The 18,514-nt window shown below is 53.7% G+C and overlaps 9 protein-coding genes across 11 annotated transcripts; 5 read left to right on the top strand and 4 right to left on the bottom strand.

The window, feature by feature from the left end:
- Positions 1-48: 48 nt before the first annotated feature.
- On the top strand, positions 49-1,188 carry PV09_01810 (uncharacterized protein). The gene is made up of 5 exons (XM_016354757.1): positions 49-221; positions 277-337; positions 398-427; positions 484-570; positions 625-1,188. Exons 1-5 carry the CDS (start codon positions 118-120, stop codon positions 823-825), a joined length of 483 nt encoding a protein of 160 aa, XP_016217769.1. The 5' UTR covers positions 49-117; the 3' UTR covers positions 826-1,188.
- On the bottom strand, positions 961-2,988 carry PV09_01809 (uncharacterized protein). Its single transcript, XM_016354756.1, has 8 exons — positions 2,544-2,988; positions 2,431-2,481; positions 2,357-2,374; positions 2,276-2,292; positions 2,201-2,215; positions 2,021-2,142; positions 1,742-1,964; positions 961-1,679 (listed from the first exon to the last, which is right to left on the bottom strand). Exons 1-8 carry the CDS (start codon positions 2,591-2,593, stop codon positions 1,567-1,569), a joined length of 609 nt encoding a protein of 202 aa, XP_016217768.1. The 5' UTR covers positions 2,594-2,988; the 3' UTR covers positions 961-1,566.
- A 418-nt stretch (positions 2,989-3,406) lies between these two features.
- Positions 3,407-5,898, top strand: PV09_01808. 2 transcript variants are annotated; one of them, XM_016354754.1, is made up of 3 exons: positions 3,407-3,965; positions 4,016-4,174; positions 4,236-5,898. In XM_016354754.1, the coding sequence occupies exons 1-3, from the start codon at positions 3,925-3,927 to the stop codon at positions 5,512-5,514; spliced, it is 1,479 nt and encodes a 492-aa protein (XP_016217766.1). In that variant the 5' UTR covers positions 3,407-3,924; the 3' UTR covers positions 5,515-5,898. The 2 variants fall into 2 exon arrangements, with proteins under 2 accessions (XP_016217766.1, XP_016217767.1); XM_016354755.1 differs by having other exon boundaries at positions 4,016-5,898.
- Positions 5,804-7,317, bottom strand: PV09_01807 (uncharacterized protein). Its single transcript, XM_016354753.1, has 2 exons — positions 7,061-7,317; positions 5,804-6,958 (listed from the first exon to the last, which is right to left on the bottom strand). The coding sequence occupies exon 2, from the start codon at positions 6,615-6,617 to the stop codon at positions 6,240-6,242; it is 378 nt and encodes a 125-aa protein (XP_016217765.1). The 5' UTR covers positions 6,618-6,958; positions 7,061-7,317; the 3' UTR covers positions 5,804-6,239.
- Positions 7,318-7,551: 234 nt separating this feature from the next.
- PV09_01806 (uncharacterized protein) lies at positions 7,552-9,935 on the top strand. The gene is made up of 6 exons (XM_016354752.1): positions 7,552-7,926; positions 8,060-8,146; positions 8,211-8,274; positions 8,343-8,602; positions 8,652-9,430; positions 9,476-9,935. Exons 1-6 carry the CDS (start codon positions 7,843-7,845, stop codon positions 9,588-9,590), a joined length of 1,389 nt encoding a protein of 462 aa, XP_016217764.1. The 5' UTR covers positions 7,552-7,842; the 3' UTR covers positions 9,591-9,935.
- Positions 9,936-9,939: 4 nt separating this feature from the next.
- Positions 9,940-10,820, top strand: PV09_01805 (uncharacterized protein). Its single transcript, XM_016354751.1, has one exon. It carries the CDS (start codon positions 10,120-10,122, stop codon positions 10,438-10,440), a length of 321 nt encoding a protein of 106 aa, XP_016217763.1. The 5' UTR covers positions 9,940-10,119; the 3' UTR covers positions 10,441-10,820.
- Positions 10,821-10,951: 131 nt separating this feature from the next.
- On the bottom strand, positions 10,952-12,712 carry PV09_01804. Of its 2 annotated transcripts, XM_016354750.1 has the most exons (3): positions 12,626-12,712; positions 11,826-12,493; positions 10,952-11,720 (listed from the first exon to the last, which is right to left on the bottom strand). In XM_016354750.1, exons 2-3 carry the CDS (start codon positions 12,317-12,319, stop codon positions 11,441-11,443), a joined length of 774 nt encoding a protein of 257 aa, XP_016217762.1. In that variant the 5' UTR covers positions 12,320-12,493; positions 12,626-12,712; the 3' UTR covers positions 10,952-11,440. The 2 variants fall into 2 exon arrangements, with proteins under 2 accessions (XP_016217762.1, XP_016217761.1); XM_016354749.1 differs by having other exon boundaries at positions 11,826-12,712.
- An 803-nt stretch (positions 12,713-13,515) lies between these two features.
- On the top strand, positions 13,516-14,982 carry PV09_01803 (uncharacterized protein). Its single transcript, XM_016354748.1, has 2 exons — positions 13,516-13,788; positions 14,058-14,982. The coding sequence occupies exons 1-2, from the start codon at positions 13,723-13,725 to the stop codon at positions 14,904-14,906; spliced, it is 915 nt and encodes a 304-aa protein (XP_016217760.1). The 5' UTR covers positions 13,516-13,722; the 3' UTR covers positions 14,907-14,982.
- Positions 14,983-15,152: 170 nt separating this feature from the next.
- Positions 15,153-18,319, bottom strand: PV09_01802 (uncharacterized protein). Its single transcript, XM_016354747.1, has one exon. The coding sequence runs from the start codon at positions 18,155-18,157 to the stop codon at positions 15,266-15,268; it is 2,892 nt and encodes a 963-aa protein (XP_016217759.1). The 5' UTR covers positions 18,158-18,319; the 3' UTR covers positions 15,153-15,265.
- Between the last annotated feature and the right edge of the window lie 195 nt (positions 18,320-18,514).

The raw sequence follows: 18,514 nt of genomic DNA, 5'->3' as shown, positions 1-18,514 counted from the left end.
GGACCACATGCCAAGCCTTGCGCTCCCGTCCACACTTCGAAAATTGCAGCCAACACCAAGAGCGCACACCTTCCTGCGAAAACCGAACGAAAAGTCTCCCATCAATACATCGCAACAATGGGTCACTCTGCTGGTCTCCGCTCCGGTACGAGATACGCCTTCTCAAGAGGCTTCAAAAAGACTGGTTATATTCCGCTCAGCACCTACCTGCGAACCTACAAGTCCGTTTCCGATATGCAAATGCCTAGGAAGCTTCAGCTGACCGATTGCCCGCAGGGTTGGAGATATCGTCGATATTGTCGCCAATGGTGCCGTCCAAAAGGGTCTTCCATACAAGGTCAGAGGAGATGGCAGAAGCGACTGATTTGAGTGACAAGTTGACTAACTTCTTGCTCAGGTCTATCACGGCAAGACCGGTGTCGTATACGTGAGATAGAACCAATCCGAGGACTAGAGCAGAGCAGTCGACTAATATGGCATCAGAACGTCACCAAGTCCGCTGTTGGCGTGATTGTGTACAAACAGGTCGGCAACCGTTATCTCGAGAAGCGCATCAATGTTCGCATTGAGGTATATTTCACTTCGGCTCTTTATCAAGCAACATTGCTAACGTTCTACAAATAGCACGTCCGCCACAGCCGCAGCAGAGAAGAATTCATTCTCCGTGTCAAGGAGAACGCACGGAGAAAGAAGGAAGCCAAGGCCAAGGGTGAGACAGTCGATGTCAAGCGCCAGCCAGCGAAGCCAAAGGAGGCCCGGACTGTCACCCTTAAAGACAACTGGCCAGAGAACATTGCTCCGGCGCCGTATGAGACGTATATCTAGACGATGATTGTGGCGAGTGGTTCGGGATGTGGATTTATTTTCCATGCATTGGGTTTACGGCGAAAGATATTAGCGACAACGGCACGTCGGGTTTCTTCCGATCCAAAAACAAACACACGATGGGTTGTCTGTCATCTGGAAGAAGGCAATTATCGCCTTTGATCAATGAATCGATACCATGAAAACAAAATCAATTCGCTGCAATGTGACACCGCCTCGCTGCCCAACCTGCTTCCGTGCTGTTCAAAGACTTTCCCGCTTTTAGTAGACATTAACCTGTACACAGACATACCTATCTAATGGCTATTGGGAGCCGATGCAAAATGTCTCTTGCGCTTATGTAGACGAAAAGGCTGAAAAAGGGGAATGAATGCCAAACAACATTAATAATCGGGGTTTTTTTTTCTTGGGAAATCCTGAACTGACATAGGCGTGCTGAAAGCTCATGGATGGATCCAGACGTCACTCAATCACGATCCTGAATCCTGCACCAACAGTGCTTCCATATCGCACACTTTGACCACTGCGATCATCACCGTACCGAACAAACGCCCTCGCTCCAGATATGGCCGTTGTCGAGAAACAGGGGTGTGTACTCGCATACGGCGTGTGTAAAGCAAGAAGTATGAAGAAAGTGAACTGAAAATGCATGTACCATCTGTTGCCGCCCCCACTTTCCGCTTACTGCTCGCCCGTTCTCTGGATCCATATCCTGCTATCTCGCACAAACTTCCGCAGGACTTACATGATGGCACAAGACGATGATTTGTCCGCCGGGTTCTTCACAGAAAGTGCCACTCTGGCAGCCTCTGTGAAAGCTTCATTGACTCCCCGGTTCTTCATCGCAGAACATTCTTTTAGACGTATGTCAGCTCGTTTTCTCTTACCCTTTCATATGTGTGTAAAGCAGACGTACCGAGATATCTCAATGCCTTTATCCTCTGCGCGACTTGCAAGCCTGCCTTGTACTCAATCATCGGCCTCTTAGGTTCCTGTGCGCCGTCCTCCTCGTCTTCCTGTGATCGCTCGCGTAGATCACACTTGAGCGCTACAAGAACAAGTTTGACGCCTGGACAATTCTCTTCAATTTCCGATTTCCATTTGGTCTCGATGTTTTCCAGGGAGTCTGGAGAATCAACCTGAAGCCCTGTTAAATGATTGTAACTGAAATAGCGTGAGATGGTACGGCCCGTACGCTGAAGCATAGCATTATTGCGTGTGTGTTGTCGTAGGAGAGCGATCGTAGCCGATCAAACTCCTCCTGCCCGGCCGTGTCCCACAAACTGAGCTCAACATGAGTGTTATCGATGAAAATATCTGTTGATCCGGTGAGATTTCGTGTCGAAGATGCAGGTCGGGGATGGCTCTTTATTACCATGTACGTAGTTTTCTATACGACGTTAGCAACAATGCCAAAGACGCAAGGCTTGAGAACGCAGTTGCTTCTTACCGAAGACTGTTGGCTCGCTATGAAGGAAGAGCCGCAGGGTCAGACATAGTTCAAGTGCTCATGCAACATGACACGACTTACTAAACCGTCGGGAAGTAACTAAAGGTGACAGGTGTTAGCTGAAACTTTGAACTTAGCTACGGAGGAACGCGTACCCTCTCGTGAAGACGTTCAGTAAAGAAGTCTTTCCACACGCACCATCGCCACTGCGACATCAGTTAATGAGCCTGTCGATTAGCACATTGGCGGCTCGGTGGTGGAGACGTACAGCAAGACCAACTTCCGCGACACCGTCTTCGAACCTCCGCAGAGGGGCATTGCGTCCGTATGATCGCTATCCGAGCGAGAGTGTGTCCGTGGTATTCGCACAAGAGACAGGCGGGCGCAAAAAAGATTCGTTTGAGGTTTGGGAGGGCAAGCCACAGGAATGGCCGCGTATCCAATGACGGCGCGCAGAGTCAGTTATGCGCCCGGGTGGTGAGATGGGGGGTGCGCGGATGCGTACGACACAACAACAGAGCCCCGAAAACAGACTTCGCGCCCAAAAGGTTGAATCAGGGAAAATGGAATCGGGGCAGATCTCTTGGTCAGTAGAGGACGGGTCTTAGAAGGTTGGCCGTCAATGACGAAGGCGGTGCGCGCGGACTGGCTTTGCTTTTGGGGAACCGATCGCTAAACTAGCCCCATCGATGGATCCCATCTGCTTCCCCATACCACAGCCTCCGCCGCGCGTAACCTGCGATGGCTCTGCGTAGCGGCACATGTCATGTACAGGAGCTTGCAGCCGTGATGACGACAAGGATTGCTTGTTTCCGACGCAATGCCATTGCCCTCATCCGAGGACCTGTTTCTCTCCCTGGATGCAGGTTTTGCCTGATGCTACATCGGCCACTCTGCAAGCAAGCATGGCCAGAAGTCGCGCCGACGGGATTCCTTTGTGGATCTCCCTCCTCGTTTCCCGCAGAGCCTTGACTTATGCAACGGTCTTGTGGAAACGTCGCCGGCGTATTCCGTAGCGCACAGTGGCCACGCCAGTCGATTGCGGTGTAAAGTGAAAAAGGCATGTCTTGGGAGGAGGTCCCATGTTGCGAAGCCATTCCATTTGGTGGCGAATGAAGGTCTGGTCTGGCCTGATCCTCGAATGGACCTGGAGTTCCGAAAGTCCTTCCACACAAGAGACTTGAATCCGAGAACTCAAAGTTTGGCGGGCAACGTCTTCGTGCAAATTCTTGCAAGACAGTACTTCTTGTGTCTGGTGAGAAACACACCTGGGCAGCGCGGAAAGTACATGACAGCTCGCCAACCCTGGCAAGGACTCTCCTTCCACCAAGTGGCATGACAACAGCCCATCTAGAGTCTCCTCACCAATCATTCTGACTCTTGGGCATTTCCCGAGATATTTTGCAACCACGGAGCTTGTAATTAGTTCTTCGGTGCTGCAAATGTGTGCATGGTAGGCGAGGCTGTAAGGCTGTATCACGTGCCGATATCGCCCGCCAGCATCACAGCACGCTGCACGCTGCACGTAAGAGTTAAGAGCTTCACGGAACGAAACGTACTCATCACCCCGCACGCTTCTTGAACAACATCGCTTGAATTTCACGAAATATCATAAGAGCGGTTATACTGGCCTGCAGTGCGCTGCCAAAATGTCTGACGACGACTTCATGCAAGACTCCGACCAGGAGGAGTAAGTGCTGCCTATCTAGCTTCGATGCACTTCTAACACAATGCGAATAGCTACGACTTCGAATACGAAGACGACGATGACGAACAAGGTGGTGACGTGGACATCGAGAACAAATATTATAATGCGAAGCAAATGAAGGCCGACAATCCTGAGGAAGCCCTGGAAGAGTTCTTGGGCGTGCCCGCGTTAGAGCCTGAAAAAGGAGAATGGTACGTGGGAATTCTCTTGGAACCGTGTGTCGATAAATTCAGTTCAGTAACGTGGGAACAGGGGCTTCAAAGCGTTGAAGCAAGCCATTAAAGTTGAATTCAAGTTGAAACGATATGAAGATGCTGTCGTTCACTACAAAGAGCTTCTCACGTATGTGAAATCGGCGGTGACCCGCAATCATTCCGAAAAGTCGATCAACAATATGCTCGACTTCGTGGAGAAGAACGCAGAAGACGATGCGGCAAATACATCCATCGAGCAATTCTACTCGCTCACACTAGACTCATTCGCGAACACGAACAATGAGCGGTTATTCCTCAAGACTAACATCAAGCTCGCGCGATTATGGTTCGCACAAAAGAATTTTCGTCGCCTCGCGGAGAAGCTTCGGACTCTGCACAAAGCATGCCAGAAAGAAGACGGTACCGATGATCCCAGCAAGGGCACCATGTTGCTTGAAGTGTATGCGCTCGAGATTCAAATGTATGCCGAGACGAAGAATAGTAAGCGTTTGAAGGCCCTGTACCAGCGTGCACTACGTGTCAAGTCAGCAGTTCCACACCCGAAGATTATGGGAATCATTCGCGAGTGTGGAGGCAAGATGCATATGAGCGAGGAGAATTGGAAGGAGGCACAGAGCGACTTCTTTGAGAGCTTCAAGAACTACGACGAGGCAGGCTCTCTGCAGCGCATCCAAGTTCTGAAGTATCTCGTGCTTACGACCATGCTGATGGGCTCCGACATCAATCCATTTGACTCGCAGGAGACTAAACCGTACAAGAACGACCCTCGTATAGCTGCTATGACTGACTTGGTCGACGCATATCAGCGCGATGATATACACACCTATGAGAAGATTCTTCAATCGAACACAGACTTGCTAAGCGATCCATTTATTGCAGAGAACATTGATGAAGTCACACGGAACATGCGGACGAAAGCCGTTTTGAAGCTGGTCGCGCCGTATACGCGATTTACTTTAGATTTTATCTCGAAACAGCTAAAGATATCCCTAGCGGAAGTGCAAGACATCCTTGGATTTCTCATTGTTGACAAGAAGTTGCACGGCAAGATTGACCAGCGAGCTGGTACCGTCGAGGTCGAAAGTAATACAGACATGGACCGGGTCAACGCAATACGAGAGTGGAGCTCGGCAATTGGCTCGCTATGGAGCACAGTGCTGAACGAGGGCGAGGGCTTCAGATCTGAAGAAGCTTCCGGCTTTGCGGGACCTATCTTGACAGCCCAACCTAGCAAACCGTCGAAAGCGTTCGGAGGCAAAGGAAAAGGCGTGGGCAAGGGTAAAGGCAAGGTCCCGGGTTTGGCCGCGAAGGGATGAGAAGAGACATGACGTTACGGGCAATGGGTATCGACGGTGCTGCAACAACCTGTGTCTCGGGGCGTTGCAAAGAAAGAAACGGATATTGGCAAGTAATTTGCCTCTGGTGGCAAGCCAACAGATCACGAATGACACCACAGTCACTAGGAATAAATACTTAGGTAGCCGAAGCTCACGGACCTAATGCAAAAGAGTGCCATAGCAGCCACACTGCTAAGGTTGGACAGATCAAGTCAAGTATCCCGAAATACGGTGCATCGCTTGATGGAGGTATTTGTATTTTTTCATTGTATTTCCCCCAATCGTTTTGACTACCTGCTTTCTGCCGACACAGCATGGAGATTTCACAGCATGGAAGTTTTAAGCGGGCGTCGACCGTTCTGGTTTACCCTTTCCATGTCCTAAGAGCTGAAGCAAGTTCGGTTCCTGGCATGTCTTCAGCCCCATCTACGCGTCCCACTGGTTTGCGGCCTGAAATTAGGAAGATATGAAATTTGTGCTGTCGCTGATTCGACAAATGTGCTAACAACAGGTTCCGATCCCGTTGCGAGGCCTGGTGGTCGATTCGACCATACCTTTACGTGTGCTTGGCGCATGGTTGTGTCCAAGTCTGTTCATCCAGCGAATCACGGCAGAGATGCCTGCATGTCCCGACTCTCTGGAGCCGTACCATCAGATTCACCGAAGGCGCATCTCTTCCTGCGATGGGTCGCAAGACTTTCGCATCATTGTAGGGCAGAAGTTCGCTGCGGTGCAACGCGGCATGTCCTAGCTTCTGTGGCCCTGCCGGCATTGACGAGATGCAAAGAAAAGGCTGACGGCGATGGCGTCTTGGTCACATTTGACGCTGAACAAGCCTTCCATGAACAAGACGATGCTGGCGGCGCCTCGGGGACGTGGTTGGATTTGTGAGGAGGGTGCATATCAGGGTCTGCACCACGTCCACCAGATCTTGTGTAGCGCTGGAATCTCCACTGACCAGGTCGGTATTTGTGCTGGCATTGTTGCGCACGTTCAGACTCGCTCGAAGGTGCAGGATGCGCCTCCCCGACCCTTTCTGGCCCTTCGGATGCAGGACAGCGAGCGAGACGAAGATGTACCATGTTGCTGGCTCACGGAGCACGAAGTGCCCGCCGTCCGGTGCAGCAAGTGTGCAGAGACGAGTCCAACGGTTGGCGGAAGCATTCGAGCTTGGGTCTCGCAAAAACGGACTTTTTTTTGTCTACCTGGCTGTTGTGTGGTTGGACTTCGTACTCAGGGAAATGGTGCTCAGGACACGCCGTTCGACGGCGGTGGGCTGGCTGTCCTTGTATATATCTGCCAGCAGCAAATCGTGACACAAGATGGCCACAGTCGCCGAGTACGCATCCTACTAAAAGGCCATCGAGAGCAGTTCTCCCTTTCTCATCTTGTGGTGTTTACTCGATTTTCTAGCCGGGTCACCCTTCGAGCTGCCCGTCAGTACACAACGCTCTTCTGCTGTTGTGCTCTTCTCCAGTCTGACTGAGATCTGAACACCACATCCGTCCTTCGTTCATCCGCTCACCTGTTCCAGCTGGCTTTACCTTGTCTTTGCTCTCGCCTTTCCTTTCCAGTACACGCTGTTCGCTCGCGGGTTGTCCTTCTGTGTTCGTACTTGTCTCATCCACCCACCCACCTACCCACTCACTCACTCACTCACTCACTCAATCATCAAAGTACAGTCCCTCCATGTGTGTCAGTGACTGTATCTGCGTGTGTTAGCATATCAGCAGCTACTCGCTTGACGACAAGGGGGTACATGTTAGGCCCACTGGCGGGTCATCTCACCGGGAGTGACGAAAAGAAAAAAGAAAAAAAAAAACAGAAGATAAAACAGACATACGGCCTAGTCTAAGGCGCATCAGCACAAGGCGAAAAAGTTAAAGCATCGCCGACATAAGCATATCTGCAACGCTTGCTGGCTGGTGCTGAAAAGGGGTAAGCGCCTTGAGGATGAATGGCCAGGCGGCTTTTATAAGCGCAGTTCAGCAGCACGCCCGCCCGACCGCGCAGCAACAACATTTTGCCATTGGAAATGTAGCTGCGACTGCAACTGGCGGACTGCCACTTTCATCCCATCGTCATCATCTCCATCACCATCATCTCCACCATCCATCATCCAACGGGAGCCCGAGGCTTGGCTCCGTTGCGTGTGGGTCTGTCGGGCCTTTCCACCCACTGCCGCTCCCGTTTCGACTGGCAGAAGCAGCGCCGCCACTGGCGGATCTTCCCGCGAACTACAACTCTGTCAGCGGTTCAGCAGCCCACCTTCACCTCGTCCGTCCAGCAAACCTTCCTCTTCAAAGGATGGCCGCCTATTCTGCTCAGCAGCAGGATGAAGAGCTGGCGCGTCTGCAGGAGTTGTCCAACAAGTGGGAGCCCGATGCCACGGTGAGTCGCTTTCTCCATGTCAATTGAGCGCGCCGGCCCCCTCCCATGGCGTGGGTCGCTCGCTCGACTTTCGTCGCGACTGAACGTCCGCCAAACGAACCGCTGACGACGCTGCGTCTTATCTTCAATGTAGGGCCCGTTTGTGAGCGACCTGCTAGATAGCACTGCTATCACAGCTGAATACGCCAATGCCGATCCAGTTTACCAGGTGAAGACTGCGGTACGCTGAGCAACCCGACAAGCATGCCTTGTTGCCGAGCTTTGATTGACGACCGAGTTTCTAGTCTCTACCGCAAAGCTTCTCACACTACCGAACATGTCGTGGCGATGGTCATTGCGGATGGCGGGGTTAGTATACGCTGCCCCTCAGCCCATGAGATGTCTCGGCGCTTGTGGCTAATTGAGCTTGATTGTAGCGGTTGCCTTCTCTTATTTCGAGGCCCTTGTCCGCACTGCTGAACCGTACAAATTCCACGAAGAAGTCGCCCGACTCAAGTCTCTGCGCAACATCATGAATGATGCAGGCCTCCCGGAGGATATCTACGTCGACTTCGCGGAGGAAGCATGGGTGCTGTTGGATCGTCTGTCTTCGATGCCCGTTGACGCAGGCCTGGCTACGGTGCTTGAAACGTTCAACGATCCCAATACCGCCATGAGCATCATCACGTACTTCAAGGTGGGCTTGTTGTGCTCGCAGGCTACGAATGCGGACTAACTACGAGAAGCTCCTCACCAGCGCGTGGATGCAGAAATACCCCGACCAGTACCAAGGATTTATGAATGAAAGCGTGCAATCCTATTGCAAAACCAGGATCGAGCCGGCTCAGTGCGAAATAGAGGAACTGGGACTCAACGCTCTCCTCGCCGTTCTTGTATCACCAGCTGGCATTGCTGCCGAAGTCCATTATCTCGATCGAAGCCCTGGTGATACCATCAACGTGATCCAGTACGGCTGGTCCGGAGCCGAAAGTCGCACGCCGCCTGCAAAAATTCGACTCCTGTATCGCCCGGGTCACTACGATATTCTGTACAAAGCCGAGGACCTAATGGTTACGAAATCGGTGCCATCAGCGTCTGTGACCCAGGCTGCCCAGCAAAATGTTTTTGTAGCACTGCAGCACGCGTCTACAGAGACACTGCATCACAGGACTGCGTACCAGCCAGAGACGATAGAGATACCAGGAATGTCGTTCTATACCGGTCCACAAGCTACATGGCCACAAGCGTTCAATCAGTATGACATTGCCCCGAGCCCGATCTCGCCTCCTGTTTCTTCGCCTCGGCCAGCAGTGACACCGACCTACCCCAACGTACCTGCTATTCCAGTGCACGACATGTACTTCCCGAGCCCACCTGCATCTCAGGCTTCGCTCCCGAATGTGGCACTTCCCCATCATGTTCAAATCGATCGTGGCACGCCTTTTCGGCCATCAGCATGGGAGTATACGGCCGAGTTCAATAACATGCCGCACCAGTCTCTTTGCCAAACATCCATCTTTCGGAAGTAAGTCTTGAAACTCCTTAGCGTGTGTTTTGCTAATTTTGCTAGTTCTCACTACAATACTGCTCACTTCAACAACCCCGATTTTGAGCCCGAGCAGTGGAGTCCCGACAAAGAATACACAACTACAGATCGTTCACGTAAGAAGTCATCACACGCGTAGTGTAGCGATGCCCAACAACATAACCCAAATTGTGTCAAGGCCAAGACATCAAACTGCACAACCACGTTTTCACGCTGCCCTTTATCTTCCTGACAGACTCAGCTGGTTCTTGTTCTTCGGCGGTTCATATTTAAGTGTATCAGCGGTATAACGTTTTCAAGCATAGCGACGGGATCAACGAGTCTTCTTATTACGGCAAGGATTTTTTTTTCTTCAGAAAAAAGTAATTTTCCCCGTCTTCTCCGACAGTGGGTCAGTTGCAACCATTTTCGTAGGTCGTGTACTAGCATCATTTGCTAGGACATGGCTCGTTCGCTTAGAGAGGAGATCCGGGCGAAAGAGGGGGGGGGGGGGGGGGACATTGGTTGGGGCAAGGATCATTTTATGCGAGCTTGCATTTTTCTAAGCTTTACCCTGCGTTTGAACGGGCGGAACGGAGCGCTCCCTCCCTGGCTCTATCCTGATTCCGATCCAAACAAAGATTGAAACACCATTGCTTGTCCACTTCTCTTCTATAGGCGAGGGGTTCATGGGGAGAGGCCATCCCAACCACGAGGCCGGTTTTTTCGCGATTGGACGCCAAGAACTCCTGTTCCCCCGTTCCTTTTTTTCCGCTGAGGGTTCGCAGGAAGGATTTATCTTGACCCTAGTAAATCAACAACCACACCAAAAAAAAGCTAGACCTTGGACTATTCACATCAGTATCACACGACGATTACGACCAGCACATCGACAGGACATATTTTCGGGTGGTATTGTTGCTAGCGGAATCATGATGCCCAAGTGGGGCAGGGAAGGTGCCGCATATTCTACCAGGACAGCTTTCTCTTCTTTTAACTGCCCCACCTGACACGTTGGGCATCGCTGGCTGCTCGCGCGACCGTGGCTTCTACATACAGACGAATATACATTCATACGAACACACACACACACACACATCCGCGCGCAGCATAAACATGATCTTAGAGTGAGGGCATTGTTACTTCAAGGTGGGTCGTAGCGAAGGCACATATTACGTGTCCAGCATCATATCGACCGCCCTTGAGCAGACTTAGGAATGAGCTTATTGAAGATGTATCGTCAACACAGCCAAACATGGCAATTGATTAGTCTCTTCATGTCGTAGTATGAGTTTCAATAAAAAGCATGCATTAAGCCGAACACCACTTTTGAGGGCAAGAAGATCCACTCGTTCTCTCTCGGGAAATGTACAATTCAATATTTTCGGCTTCGATCGCACGTGGCCACGTCAACGTGCATGCAGCTCATAAGCTGCAAGTGGCGAGGGTAAATCGAGAACAAAATGCGAGGGACGAGCAGCTGGGTCCTACTCGATTCACATGTCCAGCAGTGTAAAACGGTTAAGGCAAACGATTTAGTAACATTAGATTGATTATGTTGTGTGTATATATAATGAGCCCGGACCGCATCCATGGATACGGGGGGACAGGTGTTTGTTCGTAAGATAGACATTACATCATACAAGAAGAGGAATTTGCCGTGCGACGACAACTGACTACGATGCAGCGTCTATGTGTGGGGCGGGTCGGCTCTCCATCAAAAACGAGCGTTGCAAGTAAACATGCCGCATCGCTGGTATTGCGGTCTGGGTTGAAAGAGTTCCAACCAGTACCCAACCAAAAAGGTCAACGAGACAGAGTACCAGAACAATATGCGATTGTACAACTAAGGGGCTTTTCATTCGTTTCCTTCTGCCGCGAAACAAGAGACCAGGTCTCACGCACGCGTCGAAACGCCAAACCCACTTCAGACCAAGAGGCGGAGTAGGTGAAGGACATGGCAATTTCTGGTGTCGGAATGTAAACACATGAACGCAGAGCAGTCGGCATTTAAGAGTAGTCATCCTTAATGCCGCTGCGTTCGCTGCCTAGGAAAGAACCACGCTGCGAGTGGCGGGAGCGGGTGCTGCGCTTGCGGCCGAAGAGTCCGCCGCGCGAGCGACCGGCTTCATAGTCCCTCCCGCGGCCGGTGGAGCCGCCGATGCAGAAGAGGACCGTGGAGATGAAGAAGCAGGCAACCGAGGCCCAGGTGAAGCCGTAGCCGTAGCGGCCCAGCTTGGCTGTCTGGCCATCAGCGTTAAAATGGTCACGACCCATAACGCTCCAAGCGCTGTGCAAGAAGACTTGTTAGCTCATTCTACGAGAACAGAGGAAGATAGTGAAAGGGAAAGAAAACGGGAATCTGGCCGGATAAAGCAAGAATGGAAATACGTACGTCATTAGAGCAGCAAAGAGCACTTGGAAGCCGGCGGCAAGGAAGGTGTTCAGGCTGGACATGTATGCGCCCAGACGAGTGCACAGGGCCAACAGGCCGGTGAAGAGGGCGATGACGGAGAAGAACATGGAAATGAGCAAGAAGGCGAAGGCGAAGCGCGAAAGGTAAAAGTACTTGTGGGTGCCGATGAAGGCAGCGGGGACGCCAATGTCCGTGTCGAAGTTGCTCTTTCCAGGCGGGTTGAATGGGAGGGCGGGCACGGGTTTGCCACAGTTGGCATTGTGTCCGCTGGAATCGACGCCGCAGATGTAGAAGGGCGTCCAGCGCGAGGGGTCGCGTGCACCATTGATACCGGTGGTGGTGGTCTGGAGGAAGTAAACGAGGTTGAGAGGCTTGGTGTTGGAGGTGCCAGCCAGGATGACGAAGAACTGCAGCAGCACGCCTCCGGCCAGGAGGACGAGCGAGAGGAAGCCTAGGAGAGGTCGTGCGCCCATTGCGTGTTTAGACAAGAGGACGGCGATGACTCAGGAACGTCGTGCGGCGACTTGTCCTGTCGATTTCTGTTCGTCCCTCCGAGCAGAAATGTAGCGGGGCGTGTTTGTTGGAAGCTGTGTGCGGTGACGTAATTGGACGATTCGCGGGCCAGGTGGGTGCGCCGACGAGGGTGGCTGGGGAGAGGCAGGGCCAGGTTAGCGTACGGTGCTGGTTTCGAAACAAAAACAAAGAGGCCGAAGGGATGGGGGCGTTTGGTGTGGTGCTTGCTGGTACGTAGAGTCGAGCAAGAGCGGCGATGGACTTACGATGTTCGCGGCGGTGTATACGATGCGGTGCTATAGCGATGTGAGCTGGGGGACGAGGATGACGACGGACGGGGCGACGACTTTTTGAAGCCCAATGGAAGCCGGGGACGTGCAGAGGGACACACGCACGCACACATACACACACACGTCATTGCCAGACCGCAGCGACGAGCACACCACGGCGTCATGATCGAAATTTTCCTGCAAGCGGCCGCTGTTCTTGGTGCAGATCTTAGGACTGTTGCGCGCTTGCTCCACTGCGCTACCGGCACACTAAGCCCGCAAAAGCACCAGCACTAACCCGCGTCACTTGCGACAGTAACACTGTGTGCGACGCGTGCAGGCTCGGCGATTCGGCCGGGGCTGCTAGAGGGTCACCCCACTAATGCTCCAGAGGGCCACCCCCTAAATCTAGGGCACGGTCAAGCGCTGTTCTGTAGCGACGGTGGTACGCACGGCGACACGGTAAAAACATGAGCTCCAGCGCGACAAGTCGAGCAACTAACCCGCCACGCGGGCGGGCGTTCAGCTAAGGCAAAGGTATGTATACTGAGCATTGTCCACATTCGTCTGCGGGTGCTGTGCTCGGGTGGTTGTAGGTGCTTGCATGAGCATCGACGCACACGTACGTGCTGATGTGCTCCCTCCACCACCGCCTCCCTGCGTCACCAGTCCCGATCCAGGCGGACGTGATCCAGGAAATGAGCAAGAACCGTGTTTGCCCGTCGCCATCACCATTGTCATCATTCTCCGACACGGGCGACGCCTATGATGTAAAAGCCCAGGCGCCAAAGCAGCGCCACGCGACCATTGCGCATCTAGCGCACGCCCAGGCCCAGATCGCCAGACGAACCGATCAGTGGCCCCGGCCGGCGCCATCGCTGGGCGCGCACAAATCTTGCTTTGGAGCTGCCAACCACCGCTGCTGCTCCTCCACCTACTGTCAGTCTGCGAGCAAGAGGAAATCCTCCGTCTCCCCGAGCCCGTCCGGAAGAAAAAGCAGCTGGACCCGAGGGAAGGACAACCCCGGAAGGAAAATCGAAAAATAACACCGGGCTGGGCGATCCCCGTCCGTTTCCTCGCCGTCGCTTGAGATCATGGCCACAGCCGTGTGGCCCGCTGTGTCGCCCGCGGACCTGCAGCTGGAGCAGGACCGAGCCTTGGTACGTTGATCGAAGACGCCCCACTCGTCTATACACTCCTATACGCACCTGAGCACCATCTCAAATGGAAAACGAAATGCGTACAAGGACATTGGCCAACACGCCGTCCCTCTTGACAGGTGCAATGCGTCTCGTCGCCATGGGAACGCGTGGAAGTTCCGCGCTGTTCGTGGCTGCAACACCGGCGGCGACGTCGAGCGCAATTGACTTCTCAATGAGCTACGCGCGGAACATCGATCTTTGCTGACGCTAGCCCGCAACTCGCGTAGGCCAACGAACTCGAATGGCTCCTTGACGCGCTCCAGGAGTCGCTGGCTGCGCTCAAGGCCGGCTTCGAAGAGTGCGCGTCGCTGCTGGCGCCCGTTGAACCCGGCTCCACGTTGCCTCTCAGCTCGCATCGCAGCGAGAGCCTCAAAGGCGTCGTCACCCGCGCTGGCGCCCGCATCGTGAAAGGCGACATCAAGGTGCGCCTTGCTACCTTGCCTCCGCCAAAGGGCCTCCCCGCCTACCCCTTGGTCATCTCGTCCGCCGCCCACGCGCCCACCCTCGTCCTCGCCCAGCTGACCGACGCCCGCTCACGCATCAACGCCTGCCTTGACGTCGTCGATGCCGCCGTCTGGGCCGGCGACGCGAAGGACCCCCATTTCATCGCCGGCCAGCTGCGCCTTCTCGATGTCAACCTGCAAGAGGCCAAGGCCGCGCTCAAAGGGCCCTCGTCAAAGCCATGGTTCGCCGACCCCGTGGACCCTGCCGTCTTCGATCCGCCCCTGCCCCCTTCTCTGTCTTTCCACATGTCCGTCGTCGACGCCGCCCTGACCGTTGAGCTACGCACCCTCGAGCCCGCCGCCGCGTCCGGAGGCCCCGCTGCCGACCTGCATGCCTCCTTCTTCAGAGGCAGGCTGGCCCAGGCCCTCGGTGCCGCAAGACCCCACACTCACGACGAGATCGACGAGGTCTTTGTTTACAGGGGCGAGCAGGTCAAGGTCCGCGAGAAGGTCAGGGTTGAGAGTTCAGATCCGAACCTGATGGCGGCCGCCGCGAAGCTGACCGCCCTCGAGCGCAGCGTCGCCCACGCGAGGAAGGCCTTGGATGTCGTCATGGGCAAGGACGATTCATAGCGCCTCGCAATCAACCGTGCGTTTAAACTCCTTTTACGTCAATCACATGCCTCTCTAGAAAGGGAAAAGAAAGAAGGGGGGGGGGGGGGGGGGGGGGGGGGGGGGGTGTGTGAGAAATCAAGAGGGGAAGATAAACCATCCTCTGGCACTGCGTGCCTGGCAACCGTGTTCTGTATTGCTTGACGCTATCTCTCTCGCGCTCTCTCTCTCTCTCTCTCTCTCTCTCTCTCTCTCTCTCTCTCTCTCATTTCCTTTGACCTTTGTCTCGCATCATGATTCGAACTAGCAGAGGAAATTGTGTGTATGTGTGTGTGTGCGTGTGCATATCGTGTAATCGCATGCCGTTCCATCCGTTTATGCTAATGTACAAGTGACTCGAGCAGCTCGAGGCTTTCTTTGTCAATCTTCTTCGTCTCTGACGTCTCCTTTATGTTCTCTCCGCTCATCGAAGCCTCGTCCGTCCGCGCTGGTAACGTTGCTTCAGACCCTGCCATGGCATTCTCCTCCTCTTCGTCATTGTCCTCGTGACCATCTTCCCCTTCAACGTCCGCGGCGGCCGCTTCACGCATCGCCTTCTTTGGTGTCTCGTCTGCTTCCTCGTCCCGGGGTACATCTTCGACGATGCCCAGCGCGTTTCTCTCCTCCGAACCGTCGTCTGCAATGCGCACATCGTCCTCTGTCTCTGGCGCTTTGATAACAAGCACATCGTCAGACACCCCGCTTTCCACCGACGCTCGGGACGATCTTGTGCTCGCCCGCCTCGACTGTTGGATGCTTCCTTTCCGGGAATGTGCTAGCGATGGCGTCGACGGCGTCGAAGCAGCATTCTCTGTTGAGGGTCTGGGAGGCAACGGGGGTGTTGTTTCGACGGCTCCTTTTGCAGCTTTCAAGGCAGCCTCCCGCGCATTTTCTGTTAGACCGGCTAGCGAAGAAACGTTCGACGGCACCTTCTTGCGGCCAATGCTGCCCAACGCCGTCGTCCAACTCTTTCGGAACGCGTTCGGCGGGCCTGGAAGGGGCTGGCCGGGAGGCGGTAACGGCTGCCCACGGCCAATTGGCTGGCCTTGTCCGCTCGCCGCCGCAGACAGCTCTGCGATTGAGTCGCTTGAGCCTGGAACAGAAGCCCGCTTAGCCACAAGGTCGAGTCCCCACTTGCGGGCGGCTGCTGTTGCGACTTGGGCTCCGGAAACAAGATTCCTACGTTTCTTCTCGTTCTCCTCGAGATGTGAGCTGCCAAAGCCCTCGACACTGATCGACGACTTTTTGCCCTCACGGAGCGACCTCTGCGCCTCGTTACTAGGTCGCGGCGTTTCGTCCACGGGCATTTCCATGTCGAACATGTCGTGCTCTTCTCCTTCCTTCGCCTCATATGCCTCGTCAACCTCGGCGGAGATGTCAAGTGCCTGAGGCTCGGCTGGTGGCGTGGATGAAGTGGACGAAGACCTACTCGAGAGGCTTTTCATGGTCGAGGCAGCATCTCCAAGGCTATTTGGAGTTTCGTTGCGGAAAGCGCTGGCATGTGTGGGGCTCATACTGACTACAGGTGGGGAAGTGCTCGCGAAAGAGCTCGATCGAATAGTCTTTGGCTTGCTTTTGGAGGCCGGACTTGCACGTCCGGATGTTTCCGCGCTGTCCGCTGCGCCTCTGGTAGGGTTATTCTTGTCTGATGTCGTGCCCACAGGACGTCGTCGTATCAAGGATGGAGTGCTCTGGGATTTGGGCACATCGCTAGGCTCTAATTTTGCCTCCTTCTCCTCAAGTTGATCTTCCGATGGCGCAGTTGCGTCGTCTGGAGGCCTATAATTAGAACCATGGTGTTCCCACAATCCACCACGCACGGCTTGTCCCTCCGTGCGACTGAAGGGGATATCGTCCCAGTTTGGAAGGACAAGCGTCTCGCCTATGACTTCTCTTATCTTGCTTTCTATCGTGCGCAAGATGAGACCGTACGTGATTTGCCTCGAACTCACAATCGGCTCAATTGACATGTCGACCTTAGGCATCGTCTCGAACGATATCCAGATACGGTTGCAAGGCGGCGGCTTAACTTTGATTAGCAGGTGTCCTTCAAGGCTCTTGCAGATGCCAGCGAGAAGAATATCTATTCTTCGCACATTGAACCGCTTGCCCAAGTCAATCAACACCGATGTCGCTATCTCCAGTCTGAATCCACCAGAGTACCTCACATCCATCTCGACAATCAGCTCGCCATCCAAAGTCAACTCTCTGAGCTTCGGATTTGTAAAGAGAGGTGCAGATGTGCCCATGTCAATCTTTCCCACTTTAACCTGCTCGATGAACGAGGGTTTTTGTATACGCGTCAGCTTCTTTGTGATCTTTGAGTGGATCAGTGAATGCATCTCGCTGGTCTTGTACAGGGAGAGGAATAGACGCCCGAGCAATGCGTTGAACCATCGCGTCTGCATGAGCTCTTCTGAGCCGTGGAGTTGCTGGACGAGCTTGACCATATGTTCAGATTCGAAACGTAGCGGCAGAATAGGTGGCTTCGGGTTCGTTGATGAGCGGTGTTGGTTCTGTATCAGAGCATGGTAGAAATCCTCCTTCTCAGAACAGTTATCTGAAAAGAAGTAGTACGGCTTCGAGTCTCGTAACGTGTAGTCTGTCTCCCTCTTGCGTAGACGTATACAATTCCTTCGTACCCAAAGCTCCCCTTCCAGTATTTCTTCGCCACCCCCATACACATCCACGTCGTAGAGCCCAAGTGAGATAACGTATCGCACTTCGATCTGATCCGCATTGTCGTAAAGCATGAGATGCCCAAGCCTCAGCACGACGTAAAAGACGTTACGTGACTTCTTCGTCGCTTTAGATATGCCCGGTGTGGCATCGAAACTTGGTCCTTGAGGTTTGCCCCGCTCGAAGATGCTGCGGTACATGCTTTGGTAGACACTGGGGCTTTCCACCGCTACGACCTCGCCAGCAGGCGTTAGCCGTTCAGGTGGTTTGCCATTGACTCCGCCAGGCACGAATTCTCGCGAAATCGCGAAGTAGCCCGCCGCCGCGTCCTTTTCTCTGTCCGGCTTCTGAAGCTCGACTGGTAAGTTGGACAGGTCGGGCTGATTGTCACCAGGCTCTGCCAGAGTGTTGTTCCGACTCTCCTTTTGCTCCACCTCCGGGTCCACTACCGGTAGCATATAGTACGCATGGCAGAATGTGAGAAGGACAAGGAGCGGAAGGAACGTGAGACCGCCGAGGACGTACGCGAGTATGATGGAAAGGAAGCTGCCCATGACTAGCAAGCATTCCTAGGAGATCCGGGGGCTATGGTCATGGTTCGCTAAGCGCAGTGGGTCCGGAACGTGTGTGGCCCTCGACTCTGTCTGGTTCGGGGTGCGAATAGTCGCACAGAGTCTGTGTCCTGAAGTTCTGACCTTGGCCAGCGCGGAACTTGTTTATAGATCAACTGCGAGCGGGACGTAATTGTACAGGGTGTGTGGAGCTAATGCACATTTGCCCCAGCGCGATCTGGGGTTTTCCTTGGCGCCTCGACAACCTCATCTTGTTCCGGCAATCTGCCAACTACACGATCGAACTATACTCTGCCAGAGCATTTTGTATATCCACATCCGCCTGAACGCGTGATATCT

Source organism: Verruconis gallopava, assembly GCF_000836295.1.
Source record: "Verruconis gallopava strain CBS 43764 unplaced genomic scaffold supercont1.4, whole genome shotgun sequence".
Taxonomy (NCBI): Eukaryota; Fungi; Ascomycota; class Dothideomycetes; order Venturiales; family Sympoventuriaceae; genus Verruconis; species Verruconis gallopava.
Note: the sequence above shows the minus strand (reverse complement) of the source record. Positions and strands in the feature narration are given on the sequence as shown.